We start from the raw sequence: 22,284 nt of genomic DNA, 5'->3' as shown, positions 1-22,284 counted from the left end.
TCAAAAAATAGAAAACAATGATTAGTAAAATACATCAGATTACCTATAAATTTAACTCATCAAAAAAATCATTAGTTTGATATTTGGTTGCAATAAAAACTAGAGATAATAGTGGTAATTTTACAATTTTATTGGCAAAAAATTAAAATAAAAAGGAATAAGAAGGAAAAATAATGAAAAATAATTTTAAAGTCATTCTAAGTATAAGCATACTAAACAAGAGAATTTCATTAAAATATTTAAGGGTAGTATTATCATTTTAAATGATAAAGGAGGTATGTGTAATTTTTCAAACCTCAGGGGACTCAATAAAATTATCAAAAACCTTAGGGGAGGTTTCTGAAATTATCCCTTCCTTTTAATACTACTTGGTTTGTTTACTACTATTAACTGTACCTAACGCAAGGAAATCTGTGCTGTGAATGAGTAAAATCTTAACCATTCACTTGCATTACTACCTCTACTAGGGCCCCAACTCCACCTTCACCTTCACCTTCACCTTCACCAGATGGCAGGTGCCACCCAGAAGCCTTTTGCGGGAATATATCTACTACAGTGGAATTGGAATGTTTGCGCCAAAATAAATACTCATATCAATAAATAAATAAATAAATAAATAAAAGTCCATGATGAGGTCATCAAAATTATCTATCTTTGCTGGAAAAAGGGTTAATCGCACTTTATCCCATTTAAGTATAGGCCGTTTCTCACTTTACCCCCCAACGTTTGTTTTTCCTCAGTTTACCCCTTCCGTCAGCAATTGCACCGTTAAAAACTTTAAGATTTCGAATTTACCGTACGAAAAGGGCCGTTGGTTTTAGCAGACAACAATGCCCCTCAATGGTGTCTGATGCTTTTAGCCTACCTTTTCCCTCAAAGAGCCGTTGGTTGGTTGGTTTTAGCCGTTGGTTGGGTTTTATAAAAGGAGGTATTTTGCACCCAATTTTTCTCATACATTCTCAAAGGTTCCAAAGTTTCTAAAATTTCTCTCCAAAGTTCCTAAAATTTCTCTTTGTCAACCAAAAGCATCATAAAATGTCACAAAGTGCTTCAAATGATGTTGGAAGATCACCCCAAAAAATGTGTAGATGTGGTAAAGAGGCACCATTGTGCACGTCTTGGACACTTGAAAATCCGGGAAGAAGATTTTACGGCTGCTCAAATTACAATGTAAGAATTTTTCATTAATAATTTGTTAATATTGTCTTTAATTTTGCTCTATACCTGAATTAGTTAGAAAGAGTTTAAACAACTAATTATTTTTTTAATTTAGAACCGACACGCATGTGGGCACTTTGAATGGGTAGATCCTGAAGTATGTAGCCAAACAAAAGAAGTAAGTGCAGTGCTGCAATCTAGATTGCTGGAGCAAAAGGAGAAACTAATGTACTTGCAAAGGAAGCATGAAAAATTGGCAAATGAGCATGAGAAATTGAAAAGCAGATATGAAGCCTTAAAAACAGAAGTCTGCGTCTTACAAGTTGAAAACCAACAGCTACAGCAACAATACATGATGGTCAAAGCTGCTCGATTTTCATCATGGAGAAAAACACTAGCCATTACATTTCTGATTGCTAGCATTTTGTATATGTACTCTATTTCAGAACCAAAAAGTAACAAAAATCTGCTTTATCTACCATAGTTGTAAGCAAATATGTATGAAAGAAAGTTATATTAAGTTAAAAGTATTTTACACATCAGATTACATCTTAGCATGTGTCTGCATGGCCACCCAAACAAAGGCCATTTTAGTAGAACCCAGCCAAAACATGATTCTAGAACATGTCCAAATAATGGGAAAAGAAAAACAACATCAGCATTTCTAACATTGCTGCAAAGGTAACTTCAAATACTAGTAATGACAAAAATAGCAACAGCAACACCATTTCACATCAAAACACATTCAGGTGTGCGCATAACTGTTGAACGTCCAGTTGCAGCAGTTGAAGATCCTTGGGTAGAAAACACAGCATCTCCAAATCTAATACTCTTGGTTTGAACCTACATGGATGAGGGGCATCTTAGTGCATCAAACTACTACTAGGGGTGGTAGCATGTAAACATAGCCAAAAGACTTGAACTCACCATTCCAGTTTTAGTAGCACCTGAATTGGTTTTAGAACTTCCAGTTTTAGCATCACCCAACTTGGTTCTTGGTCTTTTAGTTGTTACTGAAGTGGTTGCTTTTGAACTTGTACATGGTACGCTGGTGGGAGCAACAACAGTAGTTGAACTCAAATTGGCACCAGATGTAGGTGTTCTTGTCCACTGTATCATCAATAGGAAACAATAAGTGAGCACGTATAAAATGGCCATGCATGCAGAGTTTTAAAATGTAGGCTTACCAGTTGGGTTGGAGGGGGCTGGCCAGTCTTTGAAGTACTTGGAATCTGCATAATAAAGGTAGTTTTTAATCATTGCAAGTGTCTAAAATTAAATTAGTTACATACAAATACAAAAGGAACTCACCATGCTAGACTCAAATGGGATATATGTTTTACTTGTTGATATCCCTTGACCATTCCAAAGTCCAATGCCACATAGTGGCCCATTGTTATGGTCTGAACCCCTACCCTTACCCCTGCCCCTACCTCTACCTCTCATTTTAGCTCTAGTTGGGCCTCTTGCAGTTGTAGATTTAGTCACATCAGCATTTTGCACAACATCAGCATCAGTATTTCTCTCAACAGCAGTATCAGCATTTGTAGAGTGGCCTCTACCAGCTCCTCTTCCTCGTTTAGTAGGCCCTTGCATCTTGCAATACATCAAAAAATGACAGTCAGATGTAGATAGAAAAAAGCCAAGCAACATATATTGATTGAAGTTACCTGTGCAGTCACTGATTTTCTTTGCCTCACAAATGAACAACCAGTGACCTTGCAACTTCTGGCATTGTGGTCAGTATGACCACAATGACTGCAGTGAATTGGCAGCCCTACTTTAGATAGTTTTCCAACATGTAAGTCCTCCAATGGAGCCTTTTTTCTAACTTTCTTAGGCCTGCCTGGAGCTATCTTCCTACGAGGTGGGAGTAATGTATCACTGCTAGCATTCACCCAATTTGTTTGGTCTGGCATAGGCATAACAACACCAGCATATGCCTTTACATATGTTTCTACTGAGTAGCAATTATCAACATATGCATATGGATCTTTGTTGTCTTGCACAAGTCCAGCACATGCATGGACACATGGAATTCCTGTCATATCCCACTCATTACATGTGCAAGACCTTTGAACTGCATTAACAGCAAAAGTTCCTACTATACCAGTCACCTCATACACCTCTCTTGTAGACACAAGTGCATCAAACTGAGCTACCTGTTTTTTCCTCTCTTCAATTTTCTGACAGATCCTCGGACAAATATGAGACTTCACCTTCTGAATCCAGTCTCTTTTTTCTTGAAATCTGCACATAATCTGTCTTCGAATGGCCTCAAACATAGTCAAAATAGGCTCTTCCCTAGCATCCTTAATGTATTGATTGAAGCTCTCACATATATTATTACTTAAAAGGTCACATTTTGTCCTTGGAGAAAAGGTGTGTCTGGCCCATAGGTTAGCTGGTATGGAACTAAGCCATGCATGTGCTTCTGGGGCTACTAAATGTAACTCTCTCATTTTGCTTTCATAATGACAGGGTAAATAAGCCCTGGCTGCCCCCCACATTAAATCTCTTAGGTGCTTATCCTTGAATTTCAGTTTGAAATTAGCATACATGTGTCTAACACAGAATCGATGCTCCACTCCAGGATACTTATTCTCAATGCAATCAATTAATCCCTGACATAAAAACATAAATAACAGAATTAGTGAAAGGAGTGAGTGAGGAATAAAGGAAAGTAAATCAGATTGTAGTGGTGCTGACCTTTTGTCTATCTGATAGAAACACCCAACCCCTTTCAATTGGAGTGCCAATGGCATCAGTAAGGCTGTCCAAAAACCACCCCCAACTATCTTTGCATTCAGATTCAACAAGTGCCATAGCAATTGGGAACATCTGGTTATTAGCATCCCTACCAATTGCAGACATAAGCTGTCCTCCCATGATCCCCTTAAGGTGACATGCATCCAGTCCTATTACAGGCCTACATGCATTTACAAAACCTTCTTTTTGTGCAGTAAACATCACAAACATTCTCTTGAAGATTGGACTTTTACAAATATTGGACTTTTCAGTTACAATAAATGCCACTGAACCTGGATTTCTTTGTAAAAGTGTAGCACAATAGTCTCTTAATCTTGCATACTGCTTTGCACATGACCCTTTCACTGCTTCCTCTGCTTTCTCTCTTGCTCTATACATTTGAGAGTTTGTACAGTTCAGGTTATACTTCCTTTTTATGCTCTTCTTGAACCCTTTTACTTTCATATCCGGATGGTCAGCAATGTCCTCCATAAACATCCTAGACAGCCACCTAGAATTTGCACTCTTGTTCTTGAAAGACCATGGACATCTATGAGGTACGCCTTTAATGGACTTCACTTGAAGTGTAACTTTGCTTCCATTATAGCCACTAGCATATATTCTCCATCCACATTTATTTGAACATATAACCACAGCTTTATCTTTGTCATTCTTAGTGAAGGTAACTTCAAATCCATTCAAAATTGAATACATTCTAACTGCAGCTCTAAAATCATAAATATTGCTAAAAATTCTGCCTACAGTCAATTCAGGATTTTTTAGATCCCTTTCCATGTTAAACTCAGGAAATTCATGCTCCATGCCTTCATCATTTGAATCATAAACTGGTTTAAGTATTTCATCATCACTAACATCTTCATCATCGACCAGTTTTCCATGACCTTTGGAGTTAAGGTATGCATTATATTCTTCACTAATCAGTGCCACATACTTAGCATAATCAGTCTGTTTTAGGTGACAATCTACTTCACCACCATCCCTCTCTACATCATCTATAGGGTCACATGCGTCATTTAAATCATCCCCATCTAGGAAAAAATCAAAGTCAGAGTCATATTCAACTTCCCTACAACCATCCCTATCACCTTCTTGTGAAGGATCTGAAGCATCACTTTCGGCCTCATCATTTTGGGGTTGATCAGCATTAGGATTTAGATTTTGTTTTCCATTAACCTCAATATTATCCTCTGCAACAGTTCTATCAGCATGCAAATCTTCTTCAGGGATCTCACCAACATAAAGTTGTATGATGTTTTGAGTTCTATTTACCTCAAACATTTCTATAACAATCTGGTCACTGTTTAACAGTTTAAGACCAACCTTAAAGTCAAGATTCCTAACCCTATAGTACACCTCTGTTTCATGTGATATTCCAGCACCTTTAAAAGCATCTCTTAACTCAAAAATTGACATCAAATCAGGGTCAACATCATCAAAATTAGCAACTTCTCCCCCCACATACTGTAAATTTGGGACATAGGCAAAATGGCCTCCGTAGTGAACCTCTAAAACATAGGTTTTGAAGTCCATTCTTCTGTAATCACACAAAGGTAATTGTTTTTAGTGCATGCACAGGTAATACAGAGCAAGTATCTTTTATTGTCCCACAAAAATAAAAAATCCTAGTTTGTCTATCTAACAGCCAACATATAACCATCCAAATAAACAAAAAATCCAGCAAATTAATAATTAAAAAAGACAAACCCATCGTTTTCCATCCTAACCCGACAATGACTTGTTATGAACTTTAAGGGACCACACTAACAGATTTCAAACAAATAATTGTCTACATATTAAAGCCCATGCAGTCATTAAAAAAACCCATACCATTGTTTCTGTGCAATAAAATTGATTAACAATTACAAATTTCTAAAATCGAGAAAAAATTGCAAAATCGAACCTCATAGATCTGCCCAAGCTCTCATAATCTCCTTTCACAATCTTCAAATTCAATTCTGCCGTCTGTTAACAACCACATCGATTACCCATTTTTTCATTCAAGATTGCACCAGAATTTTCAATTTTGTTAGTGGACGTTTTGCTAAGGCTTCGGGCACCAGTGAAGAGAAAGTAACCCGACAAAGAAAAAAAGGAAGAGAAAGTGACCCGACATAGTCAAAAGGGGACCTTTGTCTGTTCTGTTCCCTAATTTCTTTTTCTTTTTCTGTCCCATGCCAGATGGAGGGAAATTTCCCTCCATTATTTCAGGGTAATTTTAGAAACTTGCATTTCATAAACCAGCGTATATGGGTATTTTGGGTTGTTCAATGTTTTCATAAGGATATTATTGTCTTTTCAATATTCCGTTTATGTCAATTAGAGTTGACTGTTAGTTTTTGGGGTAGACTGAGGAAAAACAAACGTTGGGGGGTAAAGTGAGAAACGGCCTATACTTAAAGGGGATAAAGTGCGATTAACCCCTGGAAAAATGGTCGGAACTCTGAACCTAGGACTCCAAACCACTACGTACTGCCACGTCATGCACGTGGCACTAGCCCACAACGCGAACGCAACTGCAGATTAATTAACACTAAAATAAAAACTAACTGCATAGTAAATTTTTATTTTTATTTTTTTTGTTTTCCGGATAAGCTCATCAGTGCTGACAGAGTGACAGAAACTTCTTTTAAATTGAAAGCTTAAATGGCAAGCTAGCGGAAGCAATCTCTTAGTACATTTTCTTGTGAGAGTCCAGGCCCCTCTCTCCGTCTCAGTTCCTTAAACACGTAGACGGGGAGGAAAGGAAGCAATCATCGTTCATCAATGGGCGGAGATAGAATTTTCTCCAACAATTTGTCATCTGGTACCGGTATTTTTATCATCTACATACAGCTTTTCAGAGGTGAAAGTAAAAATTCTAATTCTGGTAGTATTTGAATTGCAGAAGACGTATCATTCTTGGATCGTGAGTCTGAGTTCCCAGATCCATCACTTGATTTACCTACTTTTCTAAGGTTGGTAATTTTAGTTTCTTGATCGCTTGAAGAAAAAAAAAAAATTTCGTTTCTTTTTCCTTCTAACGGGGGTGCTGATGACTAGTTTGATTTGGGTTCAGTGAGGACGGTTGGGGTGCCAAGGTGGAGACTGAGTCAGTGTTAAACCAGGAGGTTGGCTTGCTTTCTGGGGAATTTGGGGACGTGGGTCATCAAAAGTCTTCCAAGTCAGTGACTTTTGAGGCCTGTCAGAGGCGGATACGCGCCATTTACGCTGAAGTTTTGGGCAGTTATGAGGAACTGCAGCGTCGGACTGGGAGTTTGGAGGAGGCCAAGAATAGAATATTGAGGTAACATTTAGTAAATGCGACTTTTGGGCCTATTATGCCTTGCTGTTTGATGGTGATGTAGATATGTTCATTTTTTGTTTTCCCATTATCATTCTGGAGTTTACAAATCATAACCATTTACTACTTTCTTGATAAATTAAAGGAGAACCAGATTATACTTGAGAAAGTGCAAAGTTTTGGAGTTAATGAAGAATTCATAACTTGCATTGCGTCATGAATGATACTTTTGCCCGGAATTATCATGTAGTATTAATCACAACGTCGAAATCATGAACTGAAGGTTTTCTGTATGGGATGACGGATTTTAAGTCTGAATCAGGTTTTGCCTTGGGCTTTTCTCTCGTTTAGCTGATTTGATCCATGTGCATCTACTACAGTCGAAAATTTGCCATCTTTCATGTGACTATTCAATGAAGTGAAGATTCTGTTGTAGTATGGCAATTTTAATCACTCAATATCAGGAATACAGTCTGCTTCTTACTCGTGACATAATTTGGTATCTATAGCACAATGTACTTGAGCTAGCAATACTGAGATTCAAAATGCATTTGTGCTGCTGAAGTTGTTTCTTTCCTTTCTCAGTTATACTCCAGGCTCATGGATACGAAAGTTTGGTGGCAGCAAATTGGGGGACTATCATGTGCCAGAGATAACATCACTCCTATTAGTTGGTCCTAAGGGATCTGGAAAAAGCAGTCTCATAAACAAAATATCCCGGGTGCTTGAGAATGACAAATATGCACCAGAAAGAGCTCAAGTATCATGTACTTTCCGTAGTTATGTCCAATTTCTTTAGATGCAATTCTGTAGAACTTGACATCATTTGACCAAAGTTTCATGGTTAAATGTTGCTTCTTCTTGCCAGATAATTCATCTGCTGGAGAAGGGACCTATTTCCTCCAGGAGTATGAAATCCCAAGAGGATCAAATTCTTTCTGCTTGTATGATACTCGTTGTTTGTCTGATGATTCATCTGAAAACACGAAAATCTTCAAGCAATGGATGACAAAGGGAGTTCGCAATGGGGAACTAGTTAAAAGGTCTAAAAGATTGTGTTGTAAATCTGTATGCATGCTAATATGACTGAGCAGACGCATATTTTTATTGAAAGGTTCTAGAATCTGGTCATTATGCAACTCTCTGGCTGACATATTTTGTTTGTCAGGCCTTCTGATGGTGCAATTGTAAAAGCTACCATTAAATCCAAAGCTCGCCGTAATGGTAACCTTTCTGGTAAGGCCAGGGTGGTTAACTTTGTTGTAATGGTTGTTAATGGGCTCTCAGTATTGGAATCGATGGACAGCTACGATGAAGGAAAAAAACTGTACAATCAAATGATTGCTAAAGAGTTCAACAATCCATACTTATCATTTAAAGGTAATTTTCAACACACTGAATTTTGCATTGCATTTACCTATTGGGAATATTCCTTCCTGGAATAGAAATTGTAACTACCATGGGTTTCCAGTTCTCTGAAAGGGGAAGTTGTTTAAGATTCAAATAATTGGCTGTGTATGGTTTCTCAAGAACTCATGTTGTTTTGTCCAGCTCTCATATATGCTATGCTGTGTCTCTCCTTCGTTCTCATTTGGAGAAGATAAATATTGCTGGATGCAGAATAAACTTTGACCAACAAACGAGTTCTTTGTCATTGCCATTACAGCTACATCACCTCCTTAACGCATTTAACTCTTTAGTAACCATGTCTCAGTGTCTTTTCTTCTTTTTGGTTATTTTGGTTACTTTTGGATGACAGATCCCAACACATTTACTTTGATTTCCATTCAAAAAATTGATTAAACTGTTATCCATTTTCTCTCTTTTTTCTTTTCTGCCCCTCTCTTGAAGTGGTTTCTTTTCCCTCTGGACAGATGACAAGCCTGTTGTTGTCATTACTCATGGAGATCTGCTTGCTCTTTCTGATCGTGTTAGAGTACGTGTCTACTTGGGTGAGCTGTTGGGCATCCCACCAAAAACGCAAGTTTTTGACATTGCTGGTGATCTGCTGAGAAAGTCTTCCTGTTATTGAACTTGATAAATAATAAACCTTTAGCTCATTAGTTCCTCGTCGACTGTTGTTTTTGCAGACTGCAATGACTCAGCAACTGAGTTGACAATAGCTGATCTTTTGTGCTATTGTCTTGAGCATGCTGATAAAAATCTTCCTCCCAATGCCGGCAAGGTCTGAGATTCTTGTCAACAATTGCATAGAAGGGTCTACATGTGTCTCTCTATTTCCACTTTTCCCATTTTAAGAGCATTTGGGTGGCATGAGGTTTCAGAAGTCATGTTTGCATGATTCCTCTCTTGATGTTATGTTTATGGATAACTGCACCCCCTTCAAATGCATGAACTCCAGTCTACTTGCTGAATACTGACGCAAGTTGAAAATGTCATGCAGATGCATACAACATCTCTCCGGGCATATCTGTTGCTGTTAATGGTGCTTGGTATTGGAATTATTTTTGCGTGGATGCAGAGTGGATGTTTTCATCGTCACAGCGCGCCTCCTCCCTCACACGTTGCTTTCGATTGGCATACAATTCGACACTTGTGGTTGGGCGTGGACTATGATTAGTTCACGGATCTCACTTTGTCAACCGCGTCATGTTAATAGAAGCTACTAATGTATGTATTCTGAATCGTTGTGTGTGTGTGTGTGTGCATATACATATATATATATATATATATATATATATATGCGACAGCCGTCTGCAATTATTGTTGATTTTACCTTCGAAAGCTCTGAATGGTGCGGTTGGCTGTGGATTCCAATTAATATGTCAACCAAAACGGCAATTTCCCCCCTCGGGTTGTAAAATGTGGACACATTTTGTATTTCTGGAGAATCTTGAATTTGTCTTAAGGATTCAATTTTGCAAACCTGCTCCTTAGAACCTTAAAGAGAGATGCAACAGAATCAAACCTGCATGGGCAAAGCGATCTCTTGCTGCATTGCTCCTCCGGCCTGGAGTCGCTTAAAGCAGACGTCAACTTTTACCCATGGAACGTCTAACCTACTCAATAATGGTGAACACAAGCCACGTCCAAAATCTGACGATTTCAAGGATTGGGCACGCAATGTGATAAATGGTTCGTGTTTATCTGCTACTCAATAATGGTGAACACAAGCCACGTCCAAAATCTGACGATTTCAAGGATTGGGCACGCAATGTGATAAATGGTTCGTGTTTATCTGCTAACTTTGAGTAGGTTAGACGTTTCATGGGTAAAAGTTGACGTTTGCTTTAAGCGACTCCAGGCCGGAGGAGCAATGCAGCAAGAGATCGCTTTGCTCATGCAGGTTTGATTCTGTTGCATCTCTCTTTAAGGTTCTAAGGAGCAGGTTTGCAAAATTGAATCTTTAAGACAAATTCAAGATTCTCCAAAAATACAAAATGCGTCCGTGCCCAATCCTTGAAATCATCAGATTTTGGACGTGGCTTGTGTCCACCATTATTGAATTCACAATAAATGAAGCAGAAGTGAACGTCGACACAACAGCAGAACGCGAGGAAGAGTTGCTAGAGTGGAAGCCTGGAATATAAATGTAACAGATGTTTTGACCAAATTTCATATGTGAGATGCTACCATCTACTGCTCAAGGCCCAAGATGAGAAGATCGAGTAAAGTAAGGACAAAAACACAGCATTAGAGGATGCAACGCAAGGCGAAACTTCATTAAATGTATAAAAGAAAAGTGGGAGGATATTTGGATATTGGTCAAAAACTGGAGTGACAACAGTCACTGGTACATTAGAGGCCACAAGGCCACATTTCTGTTACAGATGAAGGTAAATATAAAGTTTTAAAAAAGGGAAAAGGAAAAACAAAAATAGGAAGCCTTCGCGTGTGAAAGAGTCTCCTCCAAAAACTAAAAGGTGGAGAAAAGAAACAAATGCTGTTAAGGCGCCTGCACTGAAACTCTGCAGCCTCACGGGAACTTCAGGACCAACTGAAACTCCCAACACTCGCTCCAAGAAAAAAAAAACCTCCAAGAGTTGTTTTACTGAGAATGAATATGCATGCAGATTTTCCACCCCATGCCTGAGAAGCGGAAAAGCAAAGGCCTACTCAACTATTATTGGCGTCCATCTACTACAGGCATATAATGGAACTATACGTGACAAGAATACCACATTTCCAGCGTCTGGCAATCATAATCCAGATTGACAAGAGTTTGGAATGCTGTGCAAAAATTTAGCCCTTGCAGTAGAGTCGGTTGAAAATTGGCCCAAGACAGCAATTGTAGCAGTATTGCTGCCAGACTTTTCAATTCCTCTAGAGATCATACAAGTGTGGTTAGCTTCCACCACCACCATTACATCTTCACCCAAAAGGGATGACGCAGTTTCAGCAATTTGCCTGGTGAGCCTCTCTTGTACTTGGAGTTTGAAGCCATAGAAATGTACTATTGACTGTAACAAGGATCTTCCAATTGGAACGCCACCCGCAGCACAATAATAGCCTATATGCACAACACCATGAAAAGGAAGTAGATGGTGTTCACACTGGGACCAGAATGGCAAATTCAGCTCCGAACAGAAATGTTCTTCACCAAAGCTGATATCGCCATCAGGCTTCATGGAATCTCTTTGATTTCGAACTAACCCATTCAGCTTCATCTCCAAATTACAATTTTGAAAGTTCATCAGCCAGGTCACAAAGCGAGCAGGGGTTCCTATAAGCTCTTTTCTTGATGGGTCTTCACCAAGAGACCGAAGAATTGAAGCTACAGCACTCATCATTGCTGAATTGGCTGGAGCTATCTTTGTAAAAGAATGAGATGGGCACCAACACTGGTCAGAGCCATTAGCATGTATATTCACTGTGTTTATGCCTCTGAACCTTAAGAGGCTGAGAAAGTCGGCCCAAACATCAGCTTTCCCATCTTCAAACACTCCAGAACCCGAACTTACAAGTAACTTTATCCATCCTTCATGGTTTGAATCAAGAAAGGCTGACTCAAATTTGGGAAAGTGAATGTGTGAGCACTGGAGTACAACAGCAACACCTGCTGGTTTGATACCATGCTGCAAGGCTTTACAGACTTCATTTGCTAGACGCTGTGGATCTTGGAGGCGTTTTGCAAAAACATCAGCTACTCGAGAGAACTTGCTAAGACCTACAACCCTTTGTCCAGATGGAACATAGCCCACATGACACTTTATATGGAAGGGAAGCAAGCAAGACTCACAGTAGGAGAAGAGATCTAGATCTCGAACTATTACAAGCCCACCAGCTCCCCCAGCATGCCCAATTTTATTATCCAATCCAACCTCAGGAAACAACGCACTATGGACAACGTCCTTTGCCTTTTCTCTATAGCCTGGACAAAGCAGGGAGAGGTTTAATCAGATTCCTGCTCATCGTACCTCAAATTATAACAATGTCGGATATTCTTCAGTCGGATATTCTTCAATTATTCATATTTGAGACCTAACGATAAAGACACAATTGGCAGAAAAACATTTGAAAATCGTAAATGCTCTGGAAAAAAGCAATAGGACAAAAGAAAACGAGATTTGCATCAGGTTCTCACCACAACATACTCTAACAAGAAGAAATGTCACTGCAATTATTTTAACGAGTTGAAGCTAACTCAGTGCTACTTCCTTTCACACAATCATATAAGCTAAATGCCAGATGTATATCTTCGCAACTTACTATACATTGAGAAACTGATGCGAATCTCCGCAAGTTACTACACAATGAGAAAACTACTGCAGCATGAAGAGCAATGCTCTACATTAACCCCCAAAGAATAGAGCAGTGCTGCAAATCGTAAAAGATAGTCTATCTACAAGTACAAAGGTATGTACACAAGCTATTGCTGCACTGTTTACAGCATCGGTGAGAAAAAGTTTTAATATCACAGCACAGACTCTATCTGCCACTAGAAACAACACCTCGCCAACTGCTGGTTGCATGATAATACATGAAACAGTGAAGCAAGTAAACTCGTTATAGTAATTGCAGAATATCCACATATACGAATTAAAATATATATTGATATATGGAGATCTGCATCAGCTACTATCAATCAACAAAGACCACCCCCCCCCCCCCAAAAAAAACTCCAATCTAAAAAAAAAAAAAAAAAGGACAAAGAAGTTTCACCTCTAGTCCCTTCCCTGAGGGCCTTGGCCACACGGAGAGGAGTCTTTCGGATTCCTTCTCGATTGATATCCTCACCAAGACCTTGCAAGAGGACTCTGACAGCATCCTCAATGGCAGGGGTCTCAGGTTCTCCTCCCTCTAAACCCAGCTCAACACATCCCTCAAGGTTCACTCCGTTCTCTAGCTCTGCATTGAAATGCCCCTCATCTAAAGCTCCCATTGACCCACCACCACTACAACCCAACCTCGAAACCAATTTAGGATTCTGCCCAATCCAAATCCAAAGTTCCAAACTTTTCAGATAAATAAACAAAACCCACAAAAATTTCACCCAAAAGATTCAAACTTTGGCCAAAAGAAACAACGAACCCAGATCAAAGCAAGTAAAATCAAAGCAAATCAAATGGTTAGCAGTTCTTGCAGGGCAGCGAGAAAAAATGGAGGGAAAGACAAAAAGGAAGAAGGGATTGTAGGGCTGTTATTGAGTTGGGAGGGATGAGGAGAAGAAACAAAGGACAGGGGTGAGAGATTTGTGCTGGCTAACAAATCTTATTTTGCAACTATCGCTAATACACGGCTACTCCATATAAAAACGTAGGGTTGCCGTTGATATTGGAATGTGTGGAAGCCCAGAGGCACTGAGAAATTCGTACTATATTATCATTTTTTTTTTCCCTCATCTTACACTAGAAATACTTGCAATTTTCCTCATCGGAAATGTGGGTCCGCCTGAGAATGCTCTTTCTACAAGCGGCCGGGGGAAAAAAAAAAAATACAAGCGGCCGGGGGGTTGGTTAGGAGCTAATTTTCATAATCTAGGTGTGCTTTTAAACGGATTTCTCAAAAAAGAGTCAACACAACAGATTTGGTGGCGGTGCTGCATTGGCCTTAGGGGGTGGTCTGGTCATTTAACAGCAGTTGTTGTTGCTTTAGAGTTAGGTCCTGGAATAAGAGTAAGGGGAAATACTAAATACCAAACCAATTGGCAATTAGGCGATTAGGCGATTTGATACGTGGGACCATTTTTGTTTGGACCCACGTTGGCAATTGGGGTTGGGGGAACGAAGTCGTACAGCCCACCAACCCACTAATGTGAATTGTGAATTGTGATTTGTATGGTTTTCTAGCTTGCAAACTGTCAATAAGTGATGGAATACACGGAACTCAGGGGCCAACAGCCTCTTGGGCAACGTCTCGGTGGGAGTGAGAGTTCAAGGGTCCATATTATATCATTTTAATTGTGATTGTCTCTTAATTGTGACTTCTTTTGATGAAAAATTTCGTCGATTCCTTGTTTCTTGGACTAGACTAAAATAAGTTATACAAATATTATCATTGTGATAAAAAAAAACACGAAACTCACGAATCTAATTTAATGATGAATGAATGTTGCTTATAATTTTACCAACTCATCTCATACCCTATATATATAAACACACACTAGTGTTGAGGACGCACACAAATGTTTGTATAACTAATAAAAGAAATTTGTGTCAAAATTTTTGAGTATATTTGAAATCATTTTCAAGAGATTTAGTTTTATGTTCTAATAAAATGCAGAAAATTCACTAAAATAAAATATTTAAACAAATAATTATTTAGTAGTAATTCATAGTAAAAATTAAGATTTACTAAATAACTTGAAAAATAAATAATATATATATATTAGTTGAAAGAATGATACCATGGGTAATTTGGAAAGAACATAAATTGATACAAACAAAAATTTTTGACCAACTTCTCCCTCTCCCTTTGTATAAAGTATAGATAATGTACAACTTCATTCAATTATTGTACATGGGAATGTAAAATGTTGATGTCTGTTATTATTCCACGAGGGGAATCTCCTTTTGAATTTTGACCACATCAATTAAATAAAAAGTATTATACACTTTATTAAATTTCTGATTAGCCCTCTTAGGAAAATTATAATAAAAATAAAGGGTATGGTTATGATTATCCTCTTACGTGAGTAAAAAAATTCAAGAAAAATGACATTCAAAAAGAAGGAAGCGCTATTAATATTTCTTGGTGCATAATTCATTTTGTTTTTCTACTTTTGAATTGGTACAAAACAAGATGTGTTTGTATGAAATGAAACGCTCAAAACTAGCTTTTGGCAAAATCTCCTTTAATAAAATTTGCACCAAACTTCACCCTCATATTTTACACTTCTTTGTAAAGATATTCAACAATTGCCAACCTTTAAGTTGGAACGGAAGAGATGCAAAAAAGTAGGACTTTTCCCCATTGGTTATAGAGTCTTAATGGTCCTCATTCCCCATTGGTTACGGGTTTGGAAAATTAGGTCTCGTCGTGTGTGAAGTTCTGAACAATCTACTTGAAATTGTCCAAACTCTAAAGTCGAAATTGGTAAAATTAAAAACTGCAAATTTGCAATCAAGACTTTAATGACACACAAGTTGTAATTAGTGAAGATAAAGAAACCTTCTTATCTTATAAGCTAAGACGATCGAACCAATGAAGGAAAGAGCTGTTACGTTCTTCTATATTTTTTTTTTTGGCCAGTTTTTTCTTTTCTTATCTTTTCTCTATTGATTTTTCACAAAAAATATCACCCTATTTGTTTAGTGGTCGACAATTATACTGGTATATATAGATAAATAAGTTACTTAATTCTATATAGAAAATGATTTTTAAATAAATTAGGTCTCCGATGCAACTCTTATTGTAGAAGAGTTAATCTTATTTGCATCATAAGTACTTGAATCACAAATTAAACTATAAGTTATTAAAACTTTTCATTTAATTTCCCACTATAAAAGTTATTAAAACCAAAAGGTTTGAAGTTGAAGGACTAACTCTCGCCAGTCACCACTAGTAGCATTTTTTTTTTTAAAAAAGGGTCTCTTTTCACTGCTCTTGACGATCGCCGCGATGGAACCTTCCCAGCTTCCAGATCCCACTGCTTGCCAGTTCCGCCGATTCCACCACCACCACCACCATCCGCTCCCTCATCACCACCATTACTATCACGTGTTGCCTCAATGCCCATTGCACAGCTACATGCTTGGCTTCAATAATTATCATTCGCCCACATGCCGTGCTTCCGCTCGTTCCCATCCCCCATCTCAAAACCGCCCACAAACCGCCCTTTCTTTTTATCCACCCCAAACCACTCTCAATTTTCAGATTTCCGGCTCCAAACTATCCGAGTTTAGTACCCAGTAAGTCTTTCTTCCATTATAAATTCCCTCTCCCCACTCTCCCCGCGGACCAAAAAAGGGGACAAAAAAAAATCAGTTGGTAGGTTAAAATTTTTAGCAGAGTAAAAGTATCTTAAATGAGCGTTATAACAGGATTTTTTTAAGCCCATTGCAACGGAGTTCCTTAGGTGAGATTATGTTTATTATTACTGTTTGCAAGGATTTCTAACTTTAAGCATATTCGTGGCTGGCTATGACCTTGGAAAACGTTTGTTTTTTTTTTATATTGCCTCTTCTTTTATTGATTTCGTTGGTGACTGGGCCAGAGGCGTGGCGCACAAGGAGGATGAGGAACTGGAAGAAGAGGAACATCAGCAGCTGTACGAGGAGGAGGAGGAGGAGGAGGAGGCACAAGACCCAGTGTTTGTTCTGACTGATGAATGGAGGGAATTCTTTGCAAAGTCTGAAGCTAAGAGAAGACTAGGTCAACCTTAATTACTGCTACTCCTCCCTAAGAACCCCCCAGCCCCCCCAAAAAAAAAAAAATTTACTACTCAGCAATTCCAATTCTCACAAAATTTGCCTAACTAACACGACGGTAACTTAAATGGACTATGTGCAGCCAAGAAGCAATCTAGAAAAGAGGGGAAGAATCAGATGGAACAATGATCAGCAACCAAGAAATCATCAGTAGGAGAGCGCTCAATTTCCGGAGTTGCTAGGTGATTTTAAGGTCAGGAGTTGGTCGATGCGTGATCAAGATTTCCCCTTTACTTGCTTGTAGCACCACATTCATCTTGTTTGTAGAGTAAAGAGTGTTTTGAGTTGTTGACTTGAGGTCCCTCTGTTTTTCAAACAGTTATTTTGTCCTTCGTTTCCGAGGCATGGGCAGGGGCGGGGGACTTTTGTATGATCAAACAATAATGCACCAGTTCATTTGTTTTGGAACAATGATGAATTCTTCAATAAAATAGTGCAGTCTGGAAGCCGTGTCACCTACATATCTAATCAAATGGGCTTAGTTCGCATTCTTAGCAAAGGAAGTTAAACAAACAGCGGAAATAACGCTTTCAGAAGGATCAATTTGACGCCAGACCTGATTTGTTACCACCGTCAAATACTCGACTCTTGATTTAGGAGCACCAGTATTTAAGAGTCTTGAATACAAAGAGAATGTCGTGAACATCCTGCTGAGATTTTTGCTAACATCTACGATGCGAGTAATAGGCTACAACAACAACTCTAAAAAGCATCATTCAACCGAAGCGCACTACCTTATATGCATAAAAACCCAAACTCTAAGCGAAGCTTCACTTGCAGCAGCAAGAATGAGCCGCGCCGTCCCTTCTCTTTTTCATATTTACTCGCTCTTCTTTTGACTGCATCAGCCGTATTGAGTAGTCCATACAAACAAAAACAGCAGTTACTATCAATGAGCGACACTGTCCCTTCTCGTTTTTCAGTCCTATTCAGCCTATTTTTGAATGCATCATCTGTACCTAGCGTCAGTCCATACAAACGGAAACAGCAGGAGTGATTGGTTTGTTGGACTCTTATTTGTTCAATTTGATCATTGCGGCAGCCACCCTCTCATCAGTGATCATTTTGTGGCTATCATAGAAATCTAATATCTCGATTGCAATGTTTTTCACCTGCCAAAACCAACATGTTTTATTAATCAGAGCACAAAATTGAAAGCAACATTTGAATCACAAGCACTCATGCTTCATGCTGCTAGACCATATCTGTCAGCATGGGTATTGCATCTCTTTCACCTTTAACAAAAATAACCCAAAAAAAAAAATGTTATTGCTCATATTTTGCTATGAAATCAATGCTTCCAAATGCTATTCTTGTGTAGCAAATAGGTTGAGTAATAAAACTGCTATTATCCAACTTGGCTCACTTATCACCTGGTAAGTTGGTAACCATTTACCAGAAACACTGCATTGGCAGAAATATGTCTGTGCTTGTGAAGTTTCAAAGTAACTGCAAAAAGATCTAACTTTCTACTTTCTAACATAAGAAGGACCACATCTATCTAACTTGGGTGGTACCTGGGGATTACACGTAGTGATATGGTTGAGATACTGCATAATATACAGATCAACCGTTTAGTTTCACAATGCCAAGGGTTCTGGACAAAACTGGGTTCAGCCCATTAAATGCAACTAGTTGATGCCATTAAATGGATAGAAAATTTAATCTACTGATGCATCCACAGATAAAATAGATGAATGAAAAGGTCAACTTTAAAAAAAAAAAAAAAAAAAAAAAAGCACTGGACTTACCACATTCATATCAACCCGAAGCTCTTCAAACCAGGCAGTGTTTTCTTTATCTTTAAGCACACTTGCAATATATATGCAGGCTAGTGCAATCAAGTGCGGAGGATGTACAAGAATCAGATCCATCTTATAGGTGTCATTGACAATTCCCCTGTATCATTAGAAATTTTAAACCAATATCATCAATTATTTCACAATATATTCTCCATTTCTACCAACGACTTCACATTATAAAACATATGAAGTGCATGTACTCTGTACTTAGTTCTCCTTCCCTTTTCTCTATTGGAAAGAAAAATGGCAGAGGCACAAAAGAACTTCATCATAACTTTGTCCCTAGATGACATTCTTAAATGAAAATGTCTCATCTATATCCTCAGGGAATAGACGGACTACTTTGGAACTTAGGCACCTGTTTAGTTATTTCTCGAAACAGACCAATCCACCTACTGGGTTTTCATACTACACATTTAAAATCCACCCTAATCCTATATTTACTACTGGAACACTATGAAAGAATGAATGGTTTGATTTACACATTCTATCAAATAGAAACCACATGCCAAGAGATGTTGACAATTGAGCAGCAGGAAGAAGGAACTCTACAACTTGCATCAAGTCAATATATAGAAATTAAAAGATTATGTACAGATGCAAGTTAAAACAGGTTAATGGAACATCCACACATTCGAAGTTGCAAAAATAACAAACGGAAATTAGACAAGCTATAAACAGTTAAGTTACCAAGTTAACTGAGTTGTGTCGCCCATGTTTGCATCCTGCAGCAACCTGACAGGTTAAGTTCCAGGGAAGACGATGAGTAAAGTTACCAAATATTGTCATGAAACAAATGTATAACAATGAACATTAAATCATTCAACTGTAAGCTGTTCCCAGTAAAAACAATACTGGGGTCTTTGAAGATGTTGTGCATTATGTGGCACTTACAATAATAAAAGGCAAGACATAGCTCAAATTAGTTCATATACGTAGCAAAATGGAAACTAACGATCAAAAAAAAAAACACACATCCTCAAATGGAAAGAGAGGGAGATGATGAGTATGAAATTTGAGCTATTCTAGATATTGAGTTGTACCCTTTAGCTTTCCTTATCAACAATACAGCTGACGCTCAACAACTAAATCACCATATAGCAAGTCAAAACTGATTGCAGGATAGAAGAAAATTAAAAGTTGGGGACTCTGAAGGTCAATTAAACATCCTAGAGATTCTGGTTTGTTTGTCCAATTCTGGGTGCTGCCGAGCCTATGCATCTATTTTTGTTAGATTCAAGTGGCCCTGCTTTGTAATTCACCTGTTACATTCAACAAAATTTTATTGAAGTCCCAGTGCCAGAAATATTTTTTTTTAAATAACAGAAGAAAAGCTAAGAATACAAATATCCTCATTTGTAAATTTATTTACTTTAGCTCAAGGATTAGAGGGACTAAATACATATCCAACTCATGGGCTTCCAAAGCGTATGAGAATTTATGCAACAGCAACATCATCATTATGAGATTTCCAACATCTATCCTCATAGCTAAATATGCAAGTCTATCCAAATCCTGAGAATTAATACAAAAACTAATTGAAAAAGAGATAAAATTCTGGCCCACAAGCATCTTTGTACAAGAGAATGCAAAGCTTGACGAAACTGAATTTTCTTGGGCAACATAGGGTTCCTATAATTATACGCATACTTACTGAGACAATGCACGATATGGATGGAATACGACAAGATAATAATTTAGGGCTTCCAGAATTTTCATCTCCATTTCAAGTATGTCTTTAATTTCATATCTGTACTTATCATCCGAATCTGCAAAGACAGATAGCGAACTCTTATAAGTTGACAACATACTTTGCTATAAAAACAAGCTTCAGAGGAAAGCAATTTGCAAATCAATTAAAACAACAGAAAGCAATCCGCTATCAGTCTCAATTCGAGCTACTTACGTAATTTCTTAATGTAAAATACTAAGAGACGGGCCTGTACAGTGCTTTCTTCTGCTTTTGATGCCAAGTACAAGCAAGTTGGAGCAACAAGACGAGGATCATATTCAGTCAATGCCCTCCTGAGAAAACAAGATCATTCATTCAGTGAGCTTTAAATTTGGTTATTTCCCGGTTGAAAACAGTGGAAGCATTGGTTTAAAGAATTTTTTTGTTTCTCCTTTTCCATTTTTATTGCTCTTGTAAAGAGTGCAAGTAACTGCCGATATAGCACATAGAAGCCTATGACAAACATGATGTCTAAATGTTTGGCTTGGATGAAAGCAAATAAAGTGTTCAAATGAAGCAAGTTAAGATAGAATATTTCTCAGAAATCGATGCATCTTAACTGAACTTCAATTCGAACAAATTACTTTCAGTTAACATAGGAAAAGTTGTACCTGACATAGACACGTCTCATGTATGTAATGGCAGTAGCCACCACCCTGAAAGTTGGCCAATGGAGCAGAGATCACTATGCAATCATCATGGAAATAAATTAAAGACCTTTGAAGTAAGGTAGTTATAGAAAATGCTTCCTTCAAAATTTTCTTTGAAAACTGATATTTAGTTTCCAAAATTTTGACAGATTATGAGCTTAACTGCCACCTACGGGGAGACAAAGGACTGAGTAATTTCGAGATGCAGGACAGAATAAAAGCCAACATGAATTTGTCCAGATGACAGCCGATTCGATTTAGTAGGAAACAAAAAGACTTAACAAACAAATCTGATGAACAGGGAAAAAACAATGAGATCACACCTTTGCCTGACTTTCACATTTTGAGCCAATTTTGCAATATCTGGAAAAAGAATGCAAATATTAAGACAATGAGAAAAGTCCAGATTCTACACAGCAGATATGTTGTCCCCAATTATACAGGAAAAACCATTTCTGGAACGGTAGAGCTGAGATCAAACAATGGTATCTAAAAAGTAGATATCTTCAAAGTACAATTTGAAAACAAAATTTTAAAACAGCATGACAAAATGGAAATCAATGCACAGAAATTATGCAACAGAAATTTTGTATTTCTTACAGAATTCAGACATTCTCATTAAGACCAAAAGAACTTAAAAGACTTAACTAATCGTAATATTAATGCAAATACAGAAAAGAGTAAGAAGGAAAAGCTACAATTGGCCATGTGCAGCTTGATGAGCTTAAAATCTTCAATACTGATGCCTCTTTCTTTGTCAATCTGATGTACCACGTCAACCTCTTCGGGATCCAAAAGCTGTTTGCTAAAGAATCAAGAAAAAGAAGGCTCAAGACAAAAACAAGAATGAACTCGAAAGAAAATTCAATGTGATGGACGGGGAGAAATGATAGTAACAATTACGGGCAACAGAGTTAGTAATTTACTAGTGAGATGATGTCCAAAAATTCGCAGCCATGTTTTTTTTTTCTCTTTTTTGTAACCAAGAATTCACTTCCAATGGAGAGCCTTTTGCATCAGAAATCAATCGGAACGTAAAAGGGGAAGGGAATGGCGGCGAACC

The 22,284-nt window shown here is 38.0% G+C and overlaps 4 protein-coding genes across 5 annotated transcripts; 2 read left to right on the top strand and 2 right to left on the bottom strand.

Moving 5' to 3' along the window:
• The first annotated feature begins 6,541 nt into the window (after positions 1 to 6,541).
• Positions 6,542 to 10,068, top strand: LOC113782491. The gene is made up of 9 exons (XM_027328384.1): positions 6,542 to 6,730; positions 6,812 to 6,881; positions 6,983 to 7,210; positions 7,793 to 7,974; positions 8,076 to 8,250; positions 8,376 to 8,587; positions 9,082 to 9,207; positions 9,298 to 9,392; positions 9,612 to 10,068. The coding sequence occupies exons 1-9, from the start codon at positions 6,691 to 6,693 to the stop codon at positions 9,786 to 9,788; spliced, it is 1,305 nt and encodes a 434-aa protein (XP_027184185.1). The 5' UTR covers positions 6,542 to 6,690; the 3' UTR covers positions 9,789 to 10,068.
• A 796-nt stretch (positions 10,069 to 10,864) lies between these two features.
• LOC113759766 (GTP cyclohydrolase 1) lies at positions 10,865 to 14,054 on the bottom strand. Its single transcript, XM_027302343.1, has 2 exons — positions 13,331 to 14,054; positions 10,865 to 12,539 (listed from the first exon to the last, which is right to left on the bottom strand). The coding sequence occupies exons 1-2, from the start codon at positions 13,548 to 13,550 to the stop codon at positions 11,368 to 11,370; spliced, it is 1,392 nt and encodes a 463-aa protein (XP_027158144.1). The 5' UTR covers positions 13,551 to 14,054; the 3' UTR covers positions 10,865 to 11,367.
• A 2,121-nt stretch (positions 14,055 to 16,175) lies between these two features.
• Positions 16,176 to 17,496, top strand: LOC113777711 (SKI/DACH domain-containing protein 1-like). Its single transcript, XM_027322888.1, has 3 exons — positions 16,176 to 16,518; positions 16,824 to 16,981; positions 17,120 to 17,496. Exons 1-3 carry the CDS (start codon positions 16,229 to 16,231, stop codon positions 17,164 to 17,166), a joined length of 495 nt encoding a protein of 164 aa, XP_027178689.1. The 5' UTR covers positions 16,176 to 16,228; the 3' UTR covers positions 17,167 to 17,496.
• On the bottom strand, positions 17,434 to 22,284 carry LOC113777699 (cyclin-C1-2-like). Of its 2 annotated transcripts, XR_003469207.1 has the most exons (10): positions 22,148 to 22,284; positions 21,920 to 22,026; positions 21,545 to 21,584; positions 21,183 to 21,227; positions 20,746 to 20,864; positions 20,494 to 20,608; positions 19,530 to 19,574; positions 18,789 to 18,936; positions 17,624 to 18,149; positions 17,434 to 17,593 (listed from the first exon to the last, which is right to left on the bottom strand). XR_003469207.1 is itself a non-coding variant. In XM_027322871.1 (9 exons), the coding sequence occupies exons 1-9, from the start codon at positions 22,177 to 22,179 to the stop codon at positions 18,051 to 18,053; spliced, it is 750 nt and encodes a 249-aa protein (XP_027178672.1). In that variant the 5' UTR covers positions 22,180 to 22,284; the 3' UTR covers positions 17,595 to 18,050. The 2 variants fall into 2 exon arrangements, 1 of the variants encoding a protein (XP_027178672.1); XM_027322871.1 differs by lacking the exon at positions 17,434 to 17,593 and having other exon boundaries at positions 17,595 to 18,149.

Source organism: Coffea eugenioides, chromosome 1 (genome assembly GCF_003713205.1).
Source record: "Coffea eugenioides isolate CCC68of chromosome 1, Ceug_1.0, whole genome shotgun sequence".
In the NCBI taxonomy this organism is placed as follows: Eukaryota; Viridiplantae; Streptophyta; class Magnoliopsida; order Gentianales; family Rubiaceae; genus Coffea; species Coffea eugenioides.
The sequence above is the reverse complement of the archived record's forward strand: the minus strand, read 5'-3'. Positions and strand labels throughout refer to the sequence as shown.